We start from the raw sequence: 19,619 nt of genomic DNA on the forward strand, positions 1-19,619 counted from the left end.
CACTTCCCCCCAGCAGACCAGGAAGACGCGGCAAGAAAAGCCGCTCCGCATCTCCCTGGTCTGCTGGGGGGGAGTGGGGCGCAGCTAGTGCACCGCCCCCCCCCCAGCAGACCAGGCTTTTCTCGCCGCAGAGGACGTGGGCGGCGGGACCGCGGCGCGTCTCAGCGGTCCTGCCGCCCGCGTGCTCTGCGGCAAGAAAAGCCGCTCCGCGTCTCCCTGGTCTGCTGGGGGGAGGGGGGCGCAGCTAGTGCTTTTCTTGCCAAGGCCTGGGGTAGAGCAGCTGGGGGGCTGCCAGGTTGGTCCCACAGCGCCGAGGTGTGGCGCTACTGGACCAACCCAGCAGCACACCAGCTGCTCTGCTGCAGGCATCCCCAAGTCAGCCGCTGCTGAAACTTACCAGCGGCTGACTACAGGAAGCCCGAGGCAGAGCTGCTCTGCCCCGGGCTTCCTGGAATCAGCTGCTGGTCAGTTTCAGCAGCGGCTGACTTGGGAGCACCTGGGGCAGAGCAGCTGGGGTGCTGCCGGGTTGGTCCAGTAGCGCCGAGGAGCGGCGCTGCGGGATCAACCCAGCTGCTCTGCCCCAGGCGTGTCCGATACAGCCGCTGCTGGTCAGTTTCAACAGCGGCTGAATCTGGACGCCAGTTCCAACTTACATACATATTCAACTTAAGAACAAACCTACGGTCCCTATCTTGTACGTAACCCGGGGACTGCCTGTATTATTTCAGTAGATTTGCTACTTTATGCTGTACAGTACTTGCAGTTGAGCAAAATGGACTGTGTTCAGTCAGTCATATTGCTTCTGGGCTGGAAAAATACAGTGACATCTACAGTAAAGTTGATCACCATTCTTTCTACACATTGAAGAATATAAACCATAAATCAGTTTGCCTAAATGCATTTGTATTACATCTTGGGATTGTCAGCTACAATACATTTGGCTGAAAGAAGATATGTACGAGTGCAAAACTATTTAAGATATTTCCCACGTTGCTGTTGGTGACAGAATAGCAATTGTCTATAGCAGAGTCACATGACTTTTTGATCTAAAAGAAACCCCAGCACAGGATAATATTGACACTATAACCTATCTGAAGCGAAATCAGACCCTACATTTGAGATATTTAAATTCATTCTGTTTCGATGGGTTAGCACTTTAATAAAAGGCAAACGATTTATATGATCTGAAGAGAAACCAGCATTTGAGCAAGTACCATATAGTAGTATTGACCACCTTGTAAAACCAAAGCTAGTTCCCATCAAAATCACTGGAAGTCTTAATTTGATCTCAATGGATCTACAAGCAGGCTCCTAGCAGCCAACTGTCACTGTTCTTGGCAAAGTCAAGTTAGAGAAAATACTGAACATAAAGGATGTATTATCCTTGCCACACTGACGTCAGTGGCAAAATTCACACTGACTTCAATGGGGTAGGGTTCCATCCAGAAAGTGGCAAGTTCAGGCCCACATTAGAGTTGTGTTTGTCAGGTAATTCCAGTTAAACATTTATATTATCATGACCTGATAGTGGCCAATACACAAACAGCTAATGAGCAGTGTTAACAATCTCCCGTTACAGTGTTGTTAATGATTGCAACGAAGAGTTCAGCAAGATTTAACCAAGACACTGGTTTTGGGCAAATTTAATGAGAGGGAAATACCCAATGTATATAGGCAGAATGTTTCTCTAAGTTGGTGTGTGTCCTTAAAGTATCTTATTCTTAAATAATTTCTAGTAGCATCCTGACTGCTACAGGATGTTTAAGGTAAACTTTTTGACTGCATTTATTGCACTCTTTTCAAAAGCTTTATAACAAAACCCTTCTGATGTACCATAGATTCTTCTTTGTGATTAATTAATCTATAGAAGTTAAATTACATGAACTACTGACATATCAAAATTGCATATACTATTGATCTGAGATGTACTGTCCTATTTTATAATCTGTGGCATATCACTCCAAGCTTGGGATTTCTTTTTGGCAAGTTCCATCCACGATGGCTGATCAGGAACAGAGTGATTGACTTTCTTAAACTGGTTCATTTCTTCTTTTTCTATCAGCACTGAGGATTGAGCTATTGTGAAAAAATATATATATGTTAGCTTGATGCTTACCAAAAGACCTCATCCGTTTCTTATAAAATAAAATCTTTATATTTCACGTGGAAACTTATTCTGCAGTGCCATAGCAAAGAATTAAAATTGTACTATAGATCTAAGGCAACATGCACATGCACTTGCCTTCTTTTCAAGGGGGCAATTTAGGTCCCAATCCATGATGCATCCAATACCCTCAACTCACATTGACTTCAATGAGAATTGAAGTAGCTACAGAATTGGCCCATTATAAGCAGCATTCTTTTAAATAAAACTGTGTTAAATAAATAAAGTTAATTCTTGTCCTCACTGCAACTAGTGGCAAGTGAGAGACAAGACTAGACACTGGGGAGCAGATCCTCCAAACACTTAAGCACATGGATAGTTTTGGCTCATATGAGCAAAGTCATTCACGTGCTTCATAGTTTGCAGGGCTGGATCCTACATCAGTATTTTGAGCATTTGTTTTCATACCAGGAATAGTACGTGACAGTGAGTTGGTTCTTGGCAGTGGCTCTTTCACTTCAGACTTTGTCTCATTCCTCTGTTCTTCTGAAGAAGCCTTAGTTGTAAAATGTGAAGGTTTGCTCCTGATGAAGTCTGCTTGTTGCTTCACTGGCCACTAATTACAATGGGGGGAAAAAAGCAAGTAGAAAAGATTTAAATAATTCAGCAGAAAACAGTAGGAATTAAAAAAAACAAAACAAAACATGAGCAACACAACAGTGAACAAGATACTCTTGCATAACCATAGAAAAGTCTGGTCACACACTTGTTCCATTTATTTCATTCAAATTACCAGTTCATAAAGCTCTTAAGATTTTGGGATTTGTTTCCAGGACTCTTATTTTGCAATTTTTTTTAAAAAAACCTCTATATTTTGTTATTTTTACTGAAAATTTATTCTGAGACATATGCAACTTTCTGCTAACATGAAGAGACAGGAGTCACACCTGGCAGAAAATGGTTTGAGGTACACATGGGGGAGTAGTGGCTTCACAGTATGCTTCTCTTTCTTCTCTCCAACTCTTAAGTTTAGTGTGCAGGTAGTGAAGGGGCTTAGGGTTGTGGTTAGAGGTTCTTTGAGGCAGCATTTCCTTTAGATCTTCAGGAATTTCCTGAAGGAAGGCCATGCTAACTACATCAATATATTCTCCCATGGGTTCCCATACTGTCCTGTGAAACTCCACCGTGGCAGAAATCCATAGTAGTGTTTTTGGAAGGAGCCCAGTGGGCAGAGATAATGGAAGCAGTGTAGTGGCATTAGGCCTCATGCCATATTGTCAGCAGGATCCCGGGGAAACCAACAGGCTAGGAGGGTCACATCCCTTTAGCTGTTCTGTGGGGGCCAATCTACATGGCACAATCTCCAGGATACAAGGCAACTCAAAATCAAGAGTCTCAGAGGGGTAGCCGCGTTAGTCTGTAACTGAAAAAACTTTTAAAAAACAACAAATAGTTCTGCAGCACATTAGAGACTAAAATAACATGTAGATGGTATCATGAACTTTCCTGCTCACAACCCACTTTTTCACAGCATCAGAGCTGAAGAAATGGGCTGTGCCCATCAAAGCTCCTGATACCATCTATATTTTTGTTAGTCTCTAAGATGATGCAGAACGACTTGTTGTTTCTTAAGTTTTTTGAAATCAAGAGATTCCTAAACCTTACATGGGAATTTCTCACACAGGGAATGATTAAACCCTTTGGCTATGTCTAGATTGCATCCCTTTTTCGTAAAAGGGATGCAAATTAGACGTATCGCAATTGCTAATGAAGCGGGGATTTAAATCTCCCCCGCTTCATTAGCATAAAAATGCTGCCGCTTTTTTTCGGCACGGAGCTTTGCCGGAAAAAAGCGCCAGTCTAGACGCGGATCTTTCGGAAAATAAAGCCTTTTCCGAAAGATCCCTTATTTCAAGAGGGATAAGGGATCGTTTGGAAAAGGCTTTATTTTCCGAAAGATCCGCGTCTAGACTGGCGCTTTTTTCCGGCAAAGCTCCATGTCGAAAAAAAGCGGCAGCCATTTTTATGCTAATGAAGCGGGGGAGATTTAAATTCCCGCTTCATTAGCAATTGCAATACGTCTAATTTGCATCCCTTTTATGAAAAAGGGATGCAATCTAGATGTAGCCTCTATGTTTTAGGAGTCATGAATGGGTACAAACTTATTACAGTTTATAATCTCATCTGGACACATCATTAGGGAAATTTCTTGTCAATCACATTGTCATTATTTATCATTTGTCGTCTTTTAGAAAGGCTTCTTTTAAAACTTTAGAATACAATACACTACCCATAGCTACCATCAGGAGAGCTTACTGGAAGGAATTATTTAGCATGAGTTTTCTATGAGGCAATGCTAGCTAATAGACAGACACAACTTCTCTCATAAATCTCATTTATCATTGTAAAAGAGCCAAAATCTAGATCTCGGGTTTGTCATTGAGTCGCACACAGAAAAGTTATTTTTACCTTATTTCATTTCTCCAGACACTGAAAATGGTTGAGTAGGAGGTTTTGAAACCAAGCTGTTCAGTCAGCCTTAAAATCACTGTGAAGATTTAGGATTACTATAAAATATGAGGGATGGGGCAGGAGCGGGGTTTATAGACAAACAAAAAAGAACAGATTCCCTCAGTAGGGATAGACCAGATTTTAGCATATCCATCTATTTACTTCAGTGTACGTATACACAAAGCTAGGCCTGATCCTGCCAGCATTTAAGCAGATAAATAATTTACATTCAAGAAGCAATACCATGACCACTACAGGGACTATGCATGTGTACAATTATTTCCAGGATCAGAATCTTCATAAATAAGCATTAACAATAATTAGAATTTGAAGAATTATTTAATAGCAACTGATCCAAATCAAGAATGCTACAGCAATTTTACACAAAAGCATTAAGCAAGCTTGCTTATAAGCACCTCCAGTCTTTCCTTCTCCTTATTTTGTTTTTCTGTGTCTGGCTTAACATCTTCAGCCACAAGTTTCTCTTCTTTATTGAGTTCTTGCTCCTGTTGCATGCCTCTCTGCTTCTGTCTTGCTATAGTAATCCAGGCTGGTGTTGACTGGCTATCAGTTCCTCCTGCAGAGTCTGCTGTAAACACTGGGGAAGGCACAGTCTTCTCTGTTGACAGATTCATTTGGAAACAAGGTTATTTGAAAGAAAACTTTAATTCATTTTAGCTCCTCCACTTTCTCAGTCCACTGATTTGTTATTACAGTAAATTAAATAATTATTCTATTTTGATCCTTTTAGGTGGTTTGATATCACTGTTCATTATTCACTTTGTTAAATTGCAATTTGACTTGTAAGAGATGCTTTCTTTAGCTTTGTCCAGAGTGTCACACCATGTTGCTCCACTCATATGAGTGACATACAGGAGCAGGAACAACACTGCAACTGTCAGTTGCAACCTGTCAACAGCTGTCTACTTTTGATCTTGCCCTCTCTCTCTCCTAAATACCAAGGCACAGCTTCAACAGCACTAAAAAGAGTGAAATGTTAAAATGGAAAACCACAAAAATTAATGCATCCGGCTGTGAAACATGGCCAGAAGGAGGGGGTAAGTAGCTTACAGGCCAAATGACCCAATCTTTAGGGACGTGCTGGTAGATAAGGTTTGTGTTTTTGTGTATTTACAGATATATTGTTAAAGGTTAATAATGTAGCCCAGTGGTGGGAACCTTTTCTGGGTCGGGGGCTGCAAGAAAATGTGAGAAGCAAAAAACAACAACAAAAAACAAACTCTCACAGACATGGCCCCTGACTGAGAAGGAGACAGACATTCCCCAAATTCCCTTTGCACACCAGAGCATAGAGGGGACCAAGCTAGTAGATTTTGTGTGCTCCAGCCCCAAGGGGAGATGGTGGGGTCCAGGTGCACTAGAATGGACGGCTCCCCAATGCTGGAGGGGAGAGCCACAAGCCTCAGGAGCTGGTTCCAGGCAAGCTGGGAGCTGCATCCAGCCCCCAGACCTTGGGTCCCCCACCCCCGATTTAATCAAGCAGTTCCAGTCTCTAATGTATTCATGTCTATTTGAAGTGTATAGCAAATAATCTGTGAATGGTAGAAAGCAATTGCCTTATGTTAATCTATATAAATAATTACTGGTGATGTTTGGAAATACAGGCTGTCCCCAGGTTACGTACAAGATAGGGACTGTAGGTTTGTTCTTAAGTTGAATCTGTATGTAAGTCAGAACTGGCGTCCAGATTCAGCCGCTGCTGAAACTGATCAGTTTCAACAGCGGCTGAATCTGGACGCCAGTTCTGACTTACATACAGATTCAACTTAAGAACCCCAGGCATCCCCAATCAGCTGCTGCTGAAACTGATCAGCGGCTGATTCCAGGAAGTCCGAGGCAGGGGCTTCCTGTAGTCAGCCGCTGGTCAGTTTCAGCAGCGGCTGACTTGGGGACACCTGGGGCAGAGCAGCTGGGGAACTGCTGGGTTGGTCCAGTAGCGCCGCCGCTCCTCGGCGCTACTGGACCAACCCAGCAACACCCAAGCTGCTCTGCCCCAGGTGTCCTGATTCAGCCGCTGCTGAAACTGACCAGCAGTGGCTGAATCAGGACCGCCTGGGGCAGAGCAGCTGGGGCGCTGCCGGGTTGGTCCAGTAGCGCCCAGAGCGGCGCTACGGGACCAACCGGCAGTGCCCCAGACGCGCCGTGGCTGTCCTGCTGCCCTCGGGCTCCGCGGCTTTGCTCTGCTTTGCTCCCCCTCTCGCTGGTCTGCAGACCAGGGGGACAGGGAGCAAAGCCGCGGAACACGCAGGCAGTGGACAGCCCAGACGCGTCACACAGTAAACCCTTATTCTGAAATAATGTCGAGCTGGAAGACTTCTTACTCCGACCGACTCATGGTAACCCTCATTTCATAAGGAGTAAGGGAAGTCAAAGAAAGAGTGTTCTTCCTTCGACTTCCTGTGTGCAAACAGCGCCAAAAGCCAAGTTAAGCTATTTCGACTTCAGCTATGCAACTGACGTTGCTGAAGTTGTGTATCTTAATTTGATTTTAGCCCTGCTGTGTAGATGTACCCTAAGGTGCTACAGTACTGCTCATTTTTTATAATCATTGAAGCAACCAAAGCAGGGGCATTTGGGCATCCAGAGACCTTTCTACAGTTCTGTATGGACACTCTCTGTCCTTTGCTGATCGGCTCCAACTCTCTCCACCATCACAGTCTCTTCATCTCAGCTTCACTTCACCCTGTACCCTCTTTTCTACTGCCATGGCTCCCTCATTCCCTTCATTATCCACTCTCCATTTAACTCACCATCTCTGAATTAAACTAAAAAATCAGGGTACTAACACATGCTCTTTACTGCTTGTGTGTTTATTTGTTTCTCCTCACCCCATGTCTGTCTTGTCTATTTGGATTGCCTGCTTCTCTGTTGGTATGCTGCCTAGCACGAGTCAGCCTATTCGTGGCTGGCTTGTAGGCACTTCCATAAGAAACATAACAACATCTGAAGTTGCCCAGATTTAAAACATTTATCAGCACATGGAGGGGAACCATGCATGTCTTCCCCCAGGTAATAAGTTGTGGGCACCTCTCTGGTAATAGGCAAAGTGGCATGATTAATCCTAAATCACTTAGTCATAAATCACTTCCATCCAAAACTAACATCGCCACCTGTTCCTTCAGCATTTCCTAATGGATGTCTGTTCATCAGTGTTACAAGGTCTCCCTGCCCCTAGCGGAGAGAACCACCCCATTCAGTGTCTCTACCCTTACTAATAGTCAATAGTCCCTGCCTGACGTGGAACGGCCTTGGTCAAGTCCCTTAACCTTGTCCTGAATCTCCTTCACGCAGGGAGGGGAGGGAGGTCTGGGCCTGCCCTTGCTCCAGACCTCAGCCCAGGACCCTAAGAACAAGCACAGTCGCTGCCTGTTCGGCTGGTGGGGTCGCTCCCCCCAACTCACTGGCCCACAGGCTGTCCTTCGCCCCGTCCTGGGCTACTTCCTCCCCTCCTGGTGAGCCCTCTTGGGCTATCTTCCCCCCGGAGTCCGGGATCTATTCCACCTCCACTCCCGTCCTCCCGCCAGTCCGTCTCCCCTAGACCCCCCCCTTCCAGCAGGCAAGCGTCCCGCTTTTCAAAGCCGGCGCCCTCCAGCTGGGATGCCAGCACAGGCACACTCCCGCCAGTCAGCTGGCTGCCTGCGGCGCCGGGACCAGACGCCGCTTTAATGCAGGGTGCAGGACCCTCGCTGTGGGTGCCCGACACTCTGTCACAATCAGCTTATGCTCAAAACTGAGCTCGCAGTCTTTCCACCGAAGCACTTGCCCTTCCCCTACTTCAGTAATCATGGACATGGCCAACATCCTCCTCCTTATTCAGGTGCATAAACTGGGCAGCTGTCTTACTAAATATATATTACTAAACCATACTTCAAATCCTCTTGCTCTTTTCTGTGGAGTATATCTAAGATCAGTGCCTTGCCTCTCTGCCCACACACCTAAAACACTAATTTAGACCTTCATCTCACTCTTTACTATATTCTCCTCCTTTATGGCCTTGACCTACGCTGTCTTACACCTTGAATAACCCTGTTCTTATCTCTTTCAAGCATGAGACTGTCAATATACTTTTTTGACTTGTGATGTGGCAAGTCAAAGGATCGGGAAATAGAGATAGTCAGGGTGGAACCAAGAGTCCTTGGTAGCAATGTTCCCCCTCATTTATTTCCATTCATATGGAAATAAGGGACTGAATGAATGTTTCCATTACAGCCAGCAGGAATGGGAGAGAAACCCTGGGTGTGTCTGTGTAAATACAGTTTGCCCCTGCTTTGCTTAGGTGTGTTAGATAGTCAGCTGTTACAATGGTGTTTTGCTCATTGTAATAGGCTTGGCTGGTGTTGGGTCACAAACTGTGTTAACACAATGTGAAATGTCTGTAATTGTTGTGGGAATACAAAAGTACAAAGTCTGTGCTTCACCTGGCACAAAAGAGAGACATTGTCAGTGTAAATAAACTTGGATAGACAGAGGCTCCCATCTCAGAGCCCTGTGAGATTAAACTGGGACTGGCAGGACTCTGAGTCAGCAGGCTACATGACCTCCAGGTGTGAGCTGTAAGACTAGTTCAACCCGTTTCTCCCCACTGTTTCAATGATAGAGCTAAAGAAAGGCTTCATAAAGAGTCTCTTTTATTATTTAAATTTAGTTCAGTGGATGCTGGAGTCTCCTGTGGCTGGAGTCTCCTGTGCTTTGGGCCAAGAGCTGAAATCACAGAGCTGAAATCACTAGGTTTGGCCCAGAGCCAAATCCACAAGCCAGTGGAAGATGCAATGAGCAGAGACAGCACAATGAGCAGCCAGCAGAGCGGTGATGGAGAAATGTAATGATTGGCCAGCAGAGCAGCTGCCAGCGAGGTGCAATGAATATCCAGCAGAGCAGCACCAAAGAGCAGAAAGCAGGTGTATTGTGAGTGACAGGGTGGAGTAAGATGCCTCCTTATCTCCCTCCCACTCAGGGTGGAAGGTGAACTCTGTGGATGCACCTCTGAACTCTGGGTTCGCCATGACTAAGTGCAGTAATTCTGAGTGGGGTGCAGAGAAGGGCTGGGCATGAGAAGGGGACATTTAGGTTGCTGGACCTAAGAACCTAAGTGGAAAAGGACATCGCCCAACCTACTTGGGGTGGGGCTGTTACTCATGGGCTATGTCTAGACTGGACAGTTTTTCCAGAAAATCAGCCGCTTTTCTGGAAAAACTTGCCAGCTGTCTGCACTGGCCGCTTGAATTTCCACAAAAGCACTGACTTCCTATTGTAAGAGAACAGTGCTTTTTGCTGAAATACTATGCTGCTCCCGTTTGAGCAAAAGTCTCTTTTGCGCAAAACTTTTGCACAAAAGGGCCAGTGTAGACAGCTGAGATTTGTTTTCCGCAAAAAAGCCCCGATCACGAAAATGGCGATCGGGGCTTTTTTGCGGAAAAGCGTGTCTAGATTGGCATGGATGCTTTTCCACAAAAAGTGCTTTTGCGGAAAAGCATCCATGCCAATCTAGATACGCTTTTCCGAAAATGCTTTTAACAGAAAAGTTTTCCATTAAAAGCATTTCCGGAAAATCATGCCAGTCTAGACGTAGCCATGGTGTTTGGTTATGAATTCTGTCTGTGGTGTTTTCCCAAATTAATGCCATGTTATTTCCCTCCCCTTTCATTAAAGGTTTCTTTTCTACACTCGGACTCTGTGCCTGCGAGTGGGGAAGCACTGCCTCCCAGAGGTGCCTGGGGTGTTGTGTGAACTTCCCAGGTTACTGGGTGGGGGCTTGAGCCAGTTCTGTGTTGGATGGATGGAGAGGAACCCCTAGATATTGAACCCGGCCCTGGCTGATGCTCGTGCTACCTGGCAGAAGGGTTACACCTGGAATAAATTTGGTTATATGCACCAAGGCATGTGCAGATGTGCACACCAGTAGAAACACATGCTGCCAGCTATGGGCGGTCTGCTAATCAACTGGGTGGAATTTGAATCTCTCCTGGGTGGCTGCCCAAGTGCTCAGTTTCAATAGCTCTGAAGTTGTTTTTTTTTTAATTAAGGCCAAGGTACAGTAAAACTTGGTAGCAAGCTTTAGCATAAATCAATTATTTCTGCTTATTACTCACAAGAAGAACAGCCAAGAGTTCCAAGACTTGTATATTCTGTTTCTTATGGAGATAGGGAGTCCTGTAGAGGGAGGGGAGGACACAGGCTTGGAAGTCAGAAGACTTCGATTTTTCCTAGCTCTTCCATGGAGTGTGACACTGGGCATACCACGTAACCTCTGCCTTGGTTTCCCCATTTGTACAATAGAACTACATAGATTCCCCCTTTGGATTACACTTTGGGATCTATGGATTAAAAACACTGCATTAATGTTGAATAATATTCCTGTGGTTTTTACTTCACTGTGTAGAAAAAAATCATTTAAGATATTTAAAAATAGTTATTGAGTGACTTTGTCAAGTAATAAAGGGTGGTGACTCAGAATCACATTCAATCATTCAGAATATGTCAACCCTCATGGTTGAGCTTTTTGATTCTTTAAAACTAATTTGACATAAGGGGATTTGAAAGAACAATTGAAATCCTTCTTCCTTTTGAATGAAGTTTTCCTTCATTTTGGAAACGTGTCAATATAGCCTGTATACCCTTATCTTCATCCTTGTGTGAAGGTTATTCTTTAATATATTTATCTCTAGTTATTTGAACAATAAGATTAAACCTGTAGAATTAATCTTTAGATATAAAAGGAATTTTGTTGTTGACATATTTACTAGGTGAGTGTGAATGATTTTGCACACATGTGAGAGGTGAAAAAGTAAAATGATTATTTAATAATTGGTCACTGTTATCCATATGCAGTCCTATATTACTTAACAATATATTTGAAAATTATTTTCTCCAACTCTAAGTTAAAGTAACTGATGCTTCAAGGTTTAATTTTTCAGAGGTAACCTCAAGTCGTACTCCTATATATTTGTGTCAAATATTTGCAAGCACAAAAATGTTGTAGCACTAGTGTGACAGGGTCAGAACAGAAGGCTATAGAAAAAGAGTAGAGAGGAGATTTATAAGCCTCAGACTGAGGAGATCTCTGTTCCCAGAGTAACAGGGAGGGGCTGGTTTAGAATCAGCAGAGGCAATCGGGGCTAATTGACCAGGCCTGCAGAGTCAGACCAGCCTAGGCTAATTAGGGCAGCTGGGGGTAATTAAGAAAGCCAGTTCAGACTGGCTATAAAAGAAGTTTTCCCTACAGTTGGGATGTGTGAGTAGCTGAGAGGAGGGAGGAAGAAGCCACTGGGAGTAGGAGGAAAGGAGACAACAACTGAACACTAGGAGGACAAACCAGAGAGAAGGAAGGTGCTGGGGAAGGTGTGGGGTCTTGGGGTCTTGGAGATGTCTCATAGCAGGTGTTGAGAATTCACACCGGCAGCTACTATTACAGGGCCCTGGGCTGGAACCTGGAGTAAAGGGTGGCCTGGGTCCCCTGCCCCAACACCTATCTTCCCATTTCCACTTGGGGAAAAGGACTGTGGCATTTATTCTATGTGGGTATGTCTACACTACCCCGCTAGTTCGAACTAGCGGGGTAATGTAGGCATACCGCACTTGCAAATGAAGCCCGGGATTTGAATTTCCTGGGCTTCATTTGCATAAGCCGGCCGGCGCCATTTTTAAATGCCGGCTTGTTCGAACCCCGTGCCGCGCGGCTACACGCGGCACGGGCTAGATAGTTCGAACTAGCAAGCCATTCCAAACTATCTGTACGCCTCGTGGAACACTGCGTCTACACTGGCCCCGATCCTCCGGAAAAAGTGCCCTTTTCCGGAGGGTCTTATTCCTACTTCAAAGTTACACCTATTACTGCCGTTACACCTATTACTTTTCAGGAAGAAAGGCATTGCGCAAGAGGGTTTTTCTTGAGCAAGAAGGGGCAGTGTAGACGCTCCTTCTTGCGCAAGAGCCTCTTCTGAAAAAAATGATGTCTCATTAGGTATGCAAATGAGGCTCGGCAATATTCCATGCTTAGCCTCATTTGCATATTACTCGCGCAAGAAGCTGCGAGTGTAGACATAGCCACAGTGTTTTTCTGCAGTGATAGTTTTTTTTTAATGATTTGTGCATTCATTTATCCTAAGAAACAATATAGCATGCTGTCCACTCAGAAGAATACCAAATTGCTTTACAAATGATGGCCCTGATCTTACAAATATCGAGGGGTATGTATAACTTCCTTCATGAGAATTTAGATTTTAAAGACCTACTAGGTTACTAGTCACACAAGTAAAGAAATACACATGTTAAAGTGTTTTTGCCAGCTGGTGTGAGGTGATAGTTCACTAAAAAGGTTTAAGTGCATGGAATTCCATTAATGGGAGTTCTTTGTGTGATGTATCTGCAATATTTGGTTTCCTATAGATAATGTTTTTTTTAAAAAATCACTGAAATGAAGCTAAAAAAACTTTAAAAACAACAAATGGTCCTATAGCACCTTAGAGATGAACCAAAAAATATAGATACTATCATGAGCTTTCATGGGCACAACCCACGTCATCTGAAAAAATGGGTTGTGCCCACAAAAGCACACCCAAAACAGCAGCCATAGTGTCTGAGCCCCGCCCTCAGCCCAGAGCCTCGAGTTCCCTCTGGGCCCTGCAGTTTTTATAACATGTTGTGGGGCGCCTCAGAAGAGAGAAGGCTGAGAACCCCGCAGTACTGCACTGCCCCAGAGCCGGTTTCTCAGGGCGTTGGGGGAGCACATCTGCTGCTATACCCCCATCAGTGGGTGTTGCATAATGTCCCTTCGAAACCCAGCTAGCTCTGGATGGGCCCAGCATGCATACTTAACTGAAGAGGACTTATCCACATGCCAACCCACAGTCACACGATAAGCAATGCCAGGACAAACAGAGCCATGACCAGATTTCTAAGCACTATGGACCACAGGTGAGCAACATAGAGCAGTCTGTTCCATACTGAAACTAACAATGCCCCCAGTTAGCTCCTGCTGACATGCCAGAATACATTTCTATTCTATTTATTCCCTTGCCCCACAGCTATTCAGTGAATACACATGAAATAGTATGATGGCTTCTTTTATATGCTTAACAGGTTTCATATGGTTATGAAATGGTCCAGGGTTCTTATATCAACATTTCCTATCTCATACTAAATATATTTGTAACCCTAGGCCAGCAATCTTAGCCTTGCTTACAATGAGCAGGCAACAAGAAAGCCTTTCAAAGGCATTTATGGAAGCCCATAAATAATGTGCCAAGCAGGCCAAACAATTAGCAAACCACCTTCAATGTCCCTGTTGAAAAGAAGGACTGTGCCTTCCAGAGATCTGAGTCATCTGTACCCTGAAAGGCTTGTTTGCACCTGCAGAATGTTTCTTGTGGAACTGCCCTCCAGCAGCTCCAACAATAGCTCTTTTACTGTTAAATCAATCTAGTCAACTTGATTTTTTTTTTGCACTGGCTGATTCTTAATGGGTGCTTGGACAAAAGGTTTTGAACTATAGAATGATTTTCATTTAAAAAAAAAAAGAGACAGTAAAAATGTTCAATAAGGGACTTTCTACATGCCTTTGATATCCACAAAGGCCTTCTCAACAAGGGAGAGAGGACAGGTATGAGAGTAGCATTGCTAAATCTGTTTCTCCCTACCACCATCAAACACTGTTAAATCTAACCAGACTGAATGTGGCTGTATGTCATGTCAGTCAACAATCTTTCAAGTATTCTAAAATATGCTTACAAAAGAATGTTAAACATCTGTTGGTTATGTGTGGAGAGGTTGTTTTGCTTTAATACAGAATCCTTATTCATTCTAAACCCAGGAGAAATCAGCTCCTCAGTAGATTTGGACCACAGTACATCATCTGATGCGACCACATACACCTAAACTTTGGCTAATTGCTGATTTGGGTCTCAGAGCTCAGTGCCACCACAATATAACACCACCACAAAGTTCAAATAGCACTGAACTGGGGAAGTTCACATTCTGATTATAGACTTGGACCTACTTCTGCACTGCAGCAGATCTGGTCATGAAAATCTCTAGCTACTTTTTGAGTCAGTATTTAAAAATATTGCTAAACTTTAAAACACGCACGTTCAAATCATGGCAAAAATTCCATTAAACTTCCTACTACCTTACTAGAGAAATCTCAGTGAGAAACCGGACTGTGGCCAAAAGGATATTCGAGGTCATATTTTCATCTTGCTTTGGTATACTATAAGGGATGTTTTTGGAAAATTCTTACATATTGTAGAGTCCTATTTCCCTTGCACTTTCTTTCAAACATGTTTGTGAATCATGGCTTGGCTCTTCCAGTACCCTGGCCATTACCAAAAGCTTTAATATTTCTTATTAAGGCTCCAACCCTGCAGTTGCCTCTATATGGGTGGACTATTGGGCTTGAGCAGAGCCAATTGCAAGATCAGAGCCTAACGGTCAGGTCCTCTAAAGCATTTCACTGAAGTTAGGCACCTAAATACATTTAAGGACCTCGGCCTAAGTCATCATCACTGACCACCAGAAAAGTGAGCCTTTGGAACTAGAAGAGAAATACCACTTTGCTATGTAACTTTCCATTAGCACAGCAGGGACACTGCTTCAACCTGCTGCAGAATATCTTGCCTGGCTTCCACAAAGCCAGAGATATACCATAATTTAACGAATATAACCACCACCATCCACCGGGCAGGGGAGCGCTCACCTCCTCCCCCCCCCCCCCCCCGCCGCGGGGTATATAGGTTTTTTTTTTAACTCACCAGTGGTTTTTACTCACTGGAGGCTGGTGGTTCCTGCGGCTGCACAGAAATGGGGTGGAGGGGGTGAGTGCTCCCCCGCCCAGTGGATGGTGGTTCCTGCTCCCCCGCCCCTTCCTGCGGCTGCGGAGGAACCAGGGGAATAAGTGCTCCCCCGTCCAGAGGCTGCGCAGGAACCGGGGCGGTGAGTGGCTGGCTAATTCCCCCCCTCCCCGTAAATTAGTAAATATACCCCCGGCAAATATACCCCCGGCACAGAAAAGTCTTGTATGCCTCTTGCATAAGTATAACCCATGGGGTATACAAGATTTTTTTTACTGAAATAGAAAAAAAACGCGGGGCATATTCGGGTGCGGGTTATATTTGGATGCAGGGTATATTAGCTCAATTACGGTAATCAGCTCGAGTGATTATGAAATATTACTTTGCTGACATCAGTCTCTGTTTCCCTTTGAGAAATAGTAGAGATTTCATTTCTCATTTTTTGTTGCAACATTTCATTTCTGCTAGGCTGCAACTGCACAAATGCTTCTGCTTTGGCAAACAGATTGGTAAATTAAGCAAAGCAACAAATGTAAGGAATGCGTTACTGCGAGAAGAAATCTTCATTGTTTTAAAGCAGGGATGTCAGTGGTTAACTGGTGGCCCAGCCAGGCTGGAGCAGCTCTTCACCTACCTATAGTGTGATGCATTGGGACTGGCCCAGCTGGAGCAGCCTATAATATGGGGGGTGGAGAGGGTGCTCCATCTTGGCTGGGCCCATCACACCATGGGTGAGAGGAGCTTCAGCCCAGCCGGGCCCCCTGCCTATCCCCGTTTAAGTGATTAACCAGTTAATCAGTTAACCAGTCAAACATCAGATTAAGTGGGATTTTATATCCCTGTTCCAAAGAGAAGTATAACTTTCAAGACCATGAAAATCCCTTTCTGAATTCAAATGAACTCTGATAACTATATAAAATATCAGGAGTCTTACCAGGCACTTTTGAAGGATATGATTTTTTCTCCAAGTTTCTGTCTTTACTTTTGGATTCAGGAGATTTAGTAACTTTTTCTTGCTTTTCCACGTTCACATTACTGTTTGCAATAGTTACATTTTGCAAAACAGGCTTCCTAGGCAATGGAGGTTTTGTGCTAAGCAGTTCAGAGGACTTTGTTTTAGATTTTATGCTGTCATTCCCGGAGCCACTGATATTTACATCAGCTGTTTTTTTGACTGATGCCTTTTCAGCTTTTAGAAGTGACGCCAATCCCTCTTTTTCTAAATTAATCTCTGCACTGTATCTTTTAAACCCCGTTGATTCTGGTGAAGAGCTGTCTCTGTATTTCAAGGATAGTGAAGTAGATCTAAGTTTTACTTGAAAAGGACTTTTATCTTCACAGTCTGGTTGGCATGGGGATACCACAACAGAGCCACTTTGCACTGGAATTTCACCAATGGCCTGAGAGACACAGCTAGCCACCATATTGTCTGCTGCTTTGCCCATGACCTCGGAGTCAGAATCTGCCAGTGACACCTGCTTTTTGACATGATTGTTTTCCTCTTTTAGCTCCGCGCCCACCTGCACATTGTCTTCCAGCTTCTCATTTCTTGAGAAGAGCTTTGTTTTTGGGAGGGGTAATTTGGTATTTAATGAACTTTCAGATTCTGAGTTTTCTTTCAGGTTAAGGCTGCCAGCCCTGGGTCTCTCCCAGGCTGATGACACTGAAAATTTTCTCAAGACACTGAGTTCATTGGCAGCTTTCTCCATTTTTTTCTCCAATATTGCCTCCCCGGGTGCCAGAGACTGACTGTTTTCCTTGTCAGAGGTGGCTGGTTCTTGACTGAGCTTAGTTTGCTCCAGAGCCCAGGAAGCAGGTGACCCCAGCTGTGATAAAGCAGGCAGTGGAATATCAGAGGAAACACAGGGTGAGTCTGTGAGCTGAGAAGATCCTTCAGGTAATTGCTTGCCAGAAACTGGCAATGCAGCAGACTCCTTCATTGTTTCCTTGTAACAGGATGTTTCCATGGGTATTTTACTACCCTCCTGTATATATTTTTCTGGCCCTCCCAAACAAGAAAAACTGCCAGTACTGGTTGAAGTGTCCTCTTTAGACAGCAAGTTATTCAGGGACGACCCAGGAAGAAACTGTTTATTTTCTTTATTTAAAGTATTAACTGACACCTCACATATGTTTTCAGTGGACACACTCAGAGATCCTGAGGGCTCTTTTCCCCTTCGTGTCTCTCCATCTGGAGACAGAATCAGGGTTATTCCATTTTCTTTAGGTTCTAAAGGAGAAGGATAATCTGACTCAGACTGTGTTAATGCCAGCATAGTTTGGCAGCCCGCAGGATCATTCTCAAGTAACAAGGCTTCCTGTACAACAGCAGACTCAGAAGCAAACTGCCGTGTGGGAGGCCTTTCGTCTCCATGTCTGGAACTATGGGGAAAATCTTCAGGCATTTCAGATCTCTGCCAAGAGGCCACATCACTTGTCACAGCTGTGCTGTGTGTCAATTTCTGATAGCTGGTGGTGAAGATTTCGTGTGTCAAGTCTGTCAACATCTCTTCCCCATCATTCTCCTCTTCTTCTGGGGTGCAGCTCAAGTCATTCAGAGACTCTGATTGTGTCCGCTACAAAGAACAAACAATTATTACAATTTTATTATTTCTTTATAATATCATATATTTTAATCTATTTATTGTTTAGTGTGTGGCAGATTCCACAGTCTGGCAACTGCTTTCCAAACAGAGGGGAAGACAGTCCCTGTCTTGAATTCATAGCTAATCTACTATACATTTTAGAGAGAGTTTGTCTGTCTGTCTCCTAAATGGTAAGAGCTATGACCACCAAATATAGTATACAGTTTCCTCTCATCATAACTTAAAGCAACATAAGGGTTTGGTTTGTGCCAGAACAATGGGATGTGCCTAGAATGGGATTGCTTTTCATAAAACCAAACAGAAAACAGAGTCACTAAAGAAAGTACAGTCCTCAAAACTGACATAACTGAGTGAATGTTGAAAGAGACTGAATCAAGCCAGAAAAATAGGATGAACCAATTGTTTCTCAATAAACCTTACAGAAAAGAGAAAAAGCACAGAGAAATTTGCAGTAGTGCTCTGTTTGGCACTACTGGGCAATGCTAGGTAAGTCTGCTAGTTAGTTTATATTTAAGCACTATATGCTCACTTCCTTGTATTATAATTGGCAAGCTGTATTATATGAGTAATACATTTCTAATCAAACCATCAAGCAATCAAATTAAGATGTCATTTCTTACCCCTACATAATTAACCTCTTTGATGCCTTTATATCCGTAGCCAATATTCAGCAAAGCAGGCACTGTAGGACTCTGGGGACAAGTTTTTGGGATTGGATTCACCAATGCAATTTGTCTACATTGTGGTGCTCTAAAGGCAAAAGAAGCAACTACATCCTGCCATTACAAATCAAACACACCCTTCTTTGTAAGACCTGACCTTTGAGTGGCAAGTCTATGCAAAGGGAAGAGCAAAATAAAAGTATTAAGTAAGATCACAGGGCAACAATTGTAAGATAATGCACAGCAGATGGTATTATTTTTGGTCAAATTGTGGCACACCCTTGCACTCTTTTGTAGGTTGTGTTTGAATTTCTGTGTTCTTTCAAGTACAAATATTTCATGGCAGCTTATAAAGCATCTATTTATTTGGGGGAGGGCTTTTTGATAGTGCATCAGATAAGTTTTTGCAAATACGTACTTAGGACTGGCTGAATATTTAGGATTATTTCAAAAGCTTTTTTATTAACATGTAGAATATGTATTTTTGTTCAGTGTCTTTGATTGCTTACTGAACCATTGTCCTCTCTTGTGTAAATCCATATTACAGATGTAGGTACTAATTCGAGGAATACAAAGCCTGCATTCTAAAGTGAATTATGTCTTACCCTGCTCCCAGTTTTGCAAACTACAAAGTAGCCATGCTATCTGGTATAAAAGTTTGTCTATGCCAAATAAGGGTCCAGTAATATAAAAACTATGTGTAGATCAGTACAGAAGTACTCAGGCAAAGCTGTATGAGGAAAAATTACTAGTGGTAAGATCTACTGAACAGTATAAGAGCTTTCTAAAGGAAATCATGGAGGCTCCATCTCTTTTGTCATTTAAGACAGGACTGGACAAAATAATAGTGAATATACTTTGGCGACACTCCTGCACCAGCAGAAAAGAATAGATTAGATAGACCTTTGCACTGGTACTTTTCATACTTCTC

The 19,619-nt window shown here is 43.6% G+C and overlaps 1 protein-coding gene across 6 annotated transcripts in view; it reads right to left on the minus strand.

Annotated features, from left to right (window-relative positions):
- Positions 1–455: 455 nt before the first annotated feature.
- CRACDL (CRACD like) overlaps positions 456–19,619 on the minus strand; it is an 87,696-nt gene continuing 68,532 nt past the window's right edge. For all 6 annotated transcript variants that reach the window (XM_075916688.2, XM_075916679.2, XM_089775378.1 and 3 more), the window contains 4 exons: positions 16,355–17,996; positions 5,032–5,234; positions 2,573–2,720; positions 456–2,076 (listed from right to left, as the gene is read on the minus strand). In XM_075916688.2, the coding sequence (XP_075772803.2) occupies positions 1,934–2,076; positions 2,573–2,720; positions 5,032–5,234; positions 16,355–17,996 (2,136 nt within the window). In that variant the 3' untranslated portion in view covers positions 456–1,933. The remainder of the gene's footprint in view (positions 2,077–2,572; positions 2,721–5,031; positions 5,235–16,354; positions 17,997–19,619) is intronic.

The sequence above is a fragment of the Pelodiscus sinensis genome, chromosome 1 (assembly GCF_052426305.1).
Source record: "Pelodiscus sinensis isolate ZL-2025 chromosome 1, ASM5242630v1, whole genome shotgun sequence".
Classification (NCBI taxonomy): Eukaryota; Metazoa; Chordata; order Testudines; family Trionychidae; genus Pelodiscus; species Pelodiscus sinensis.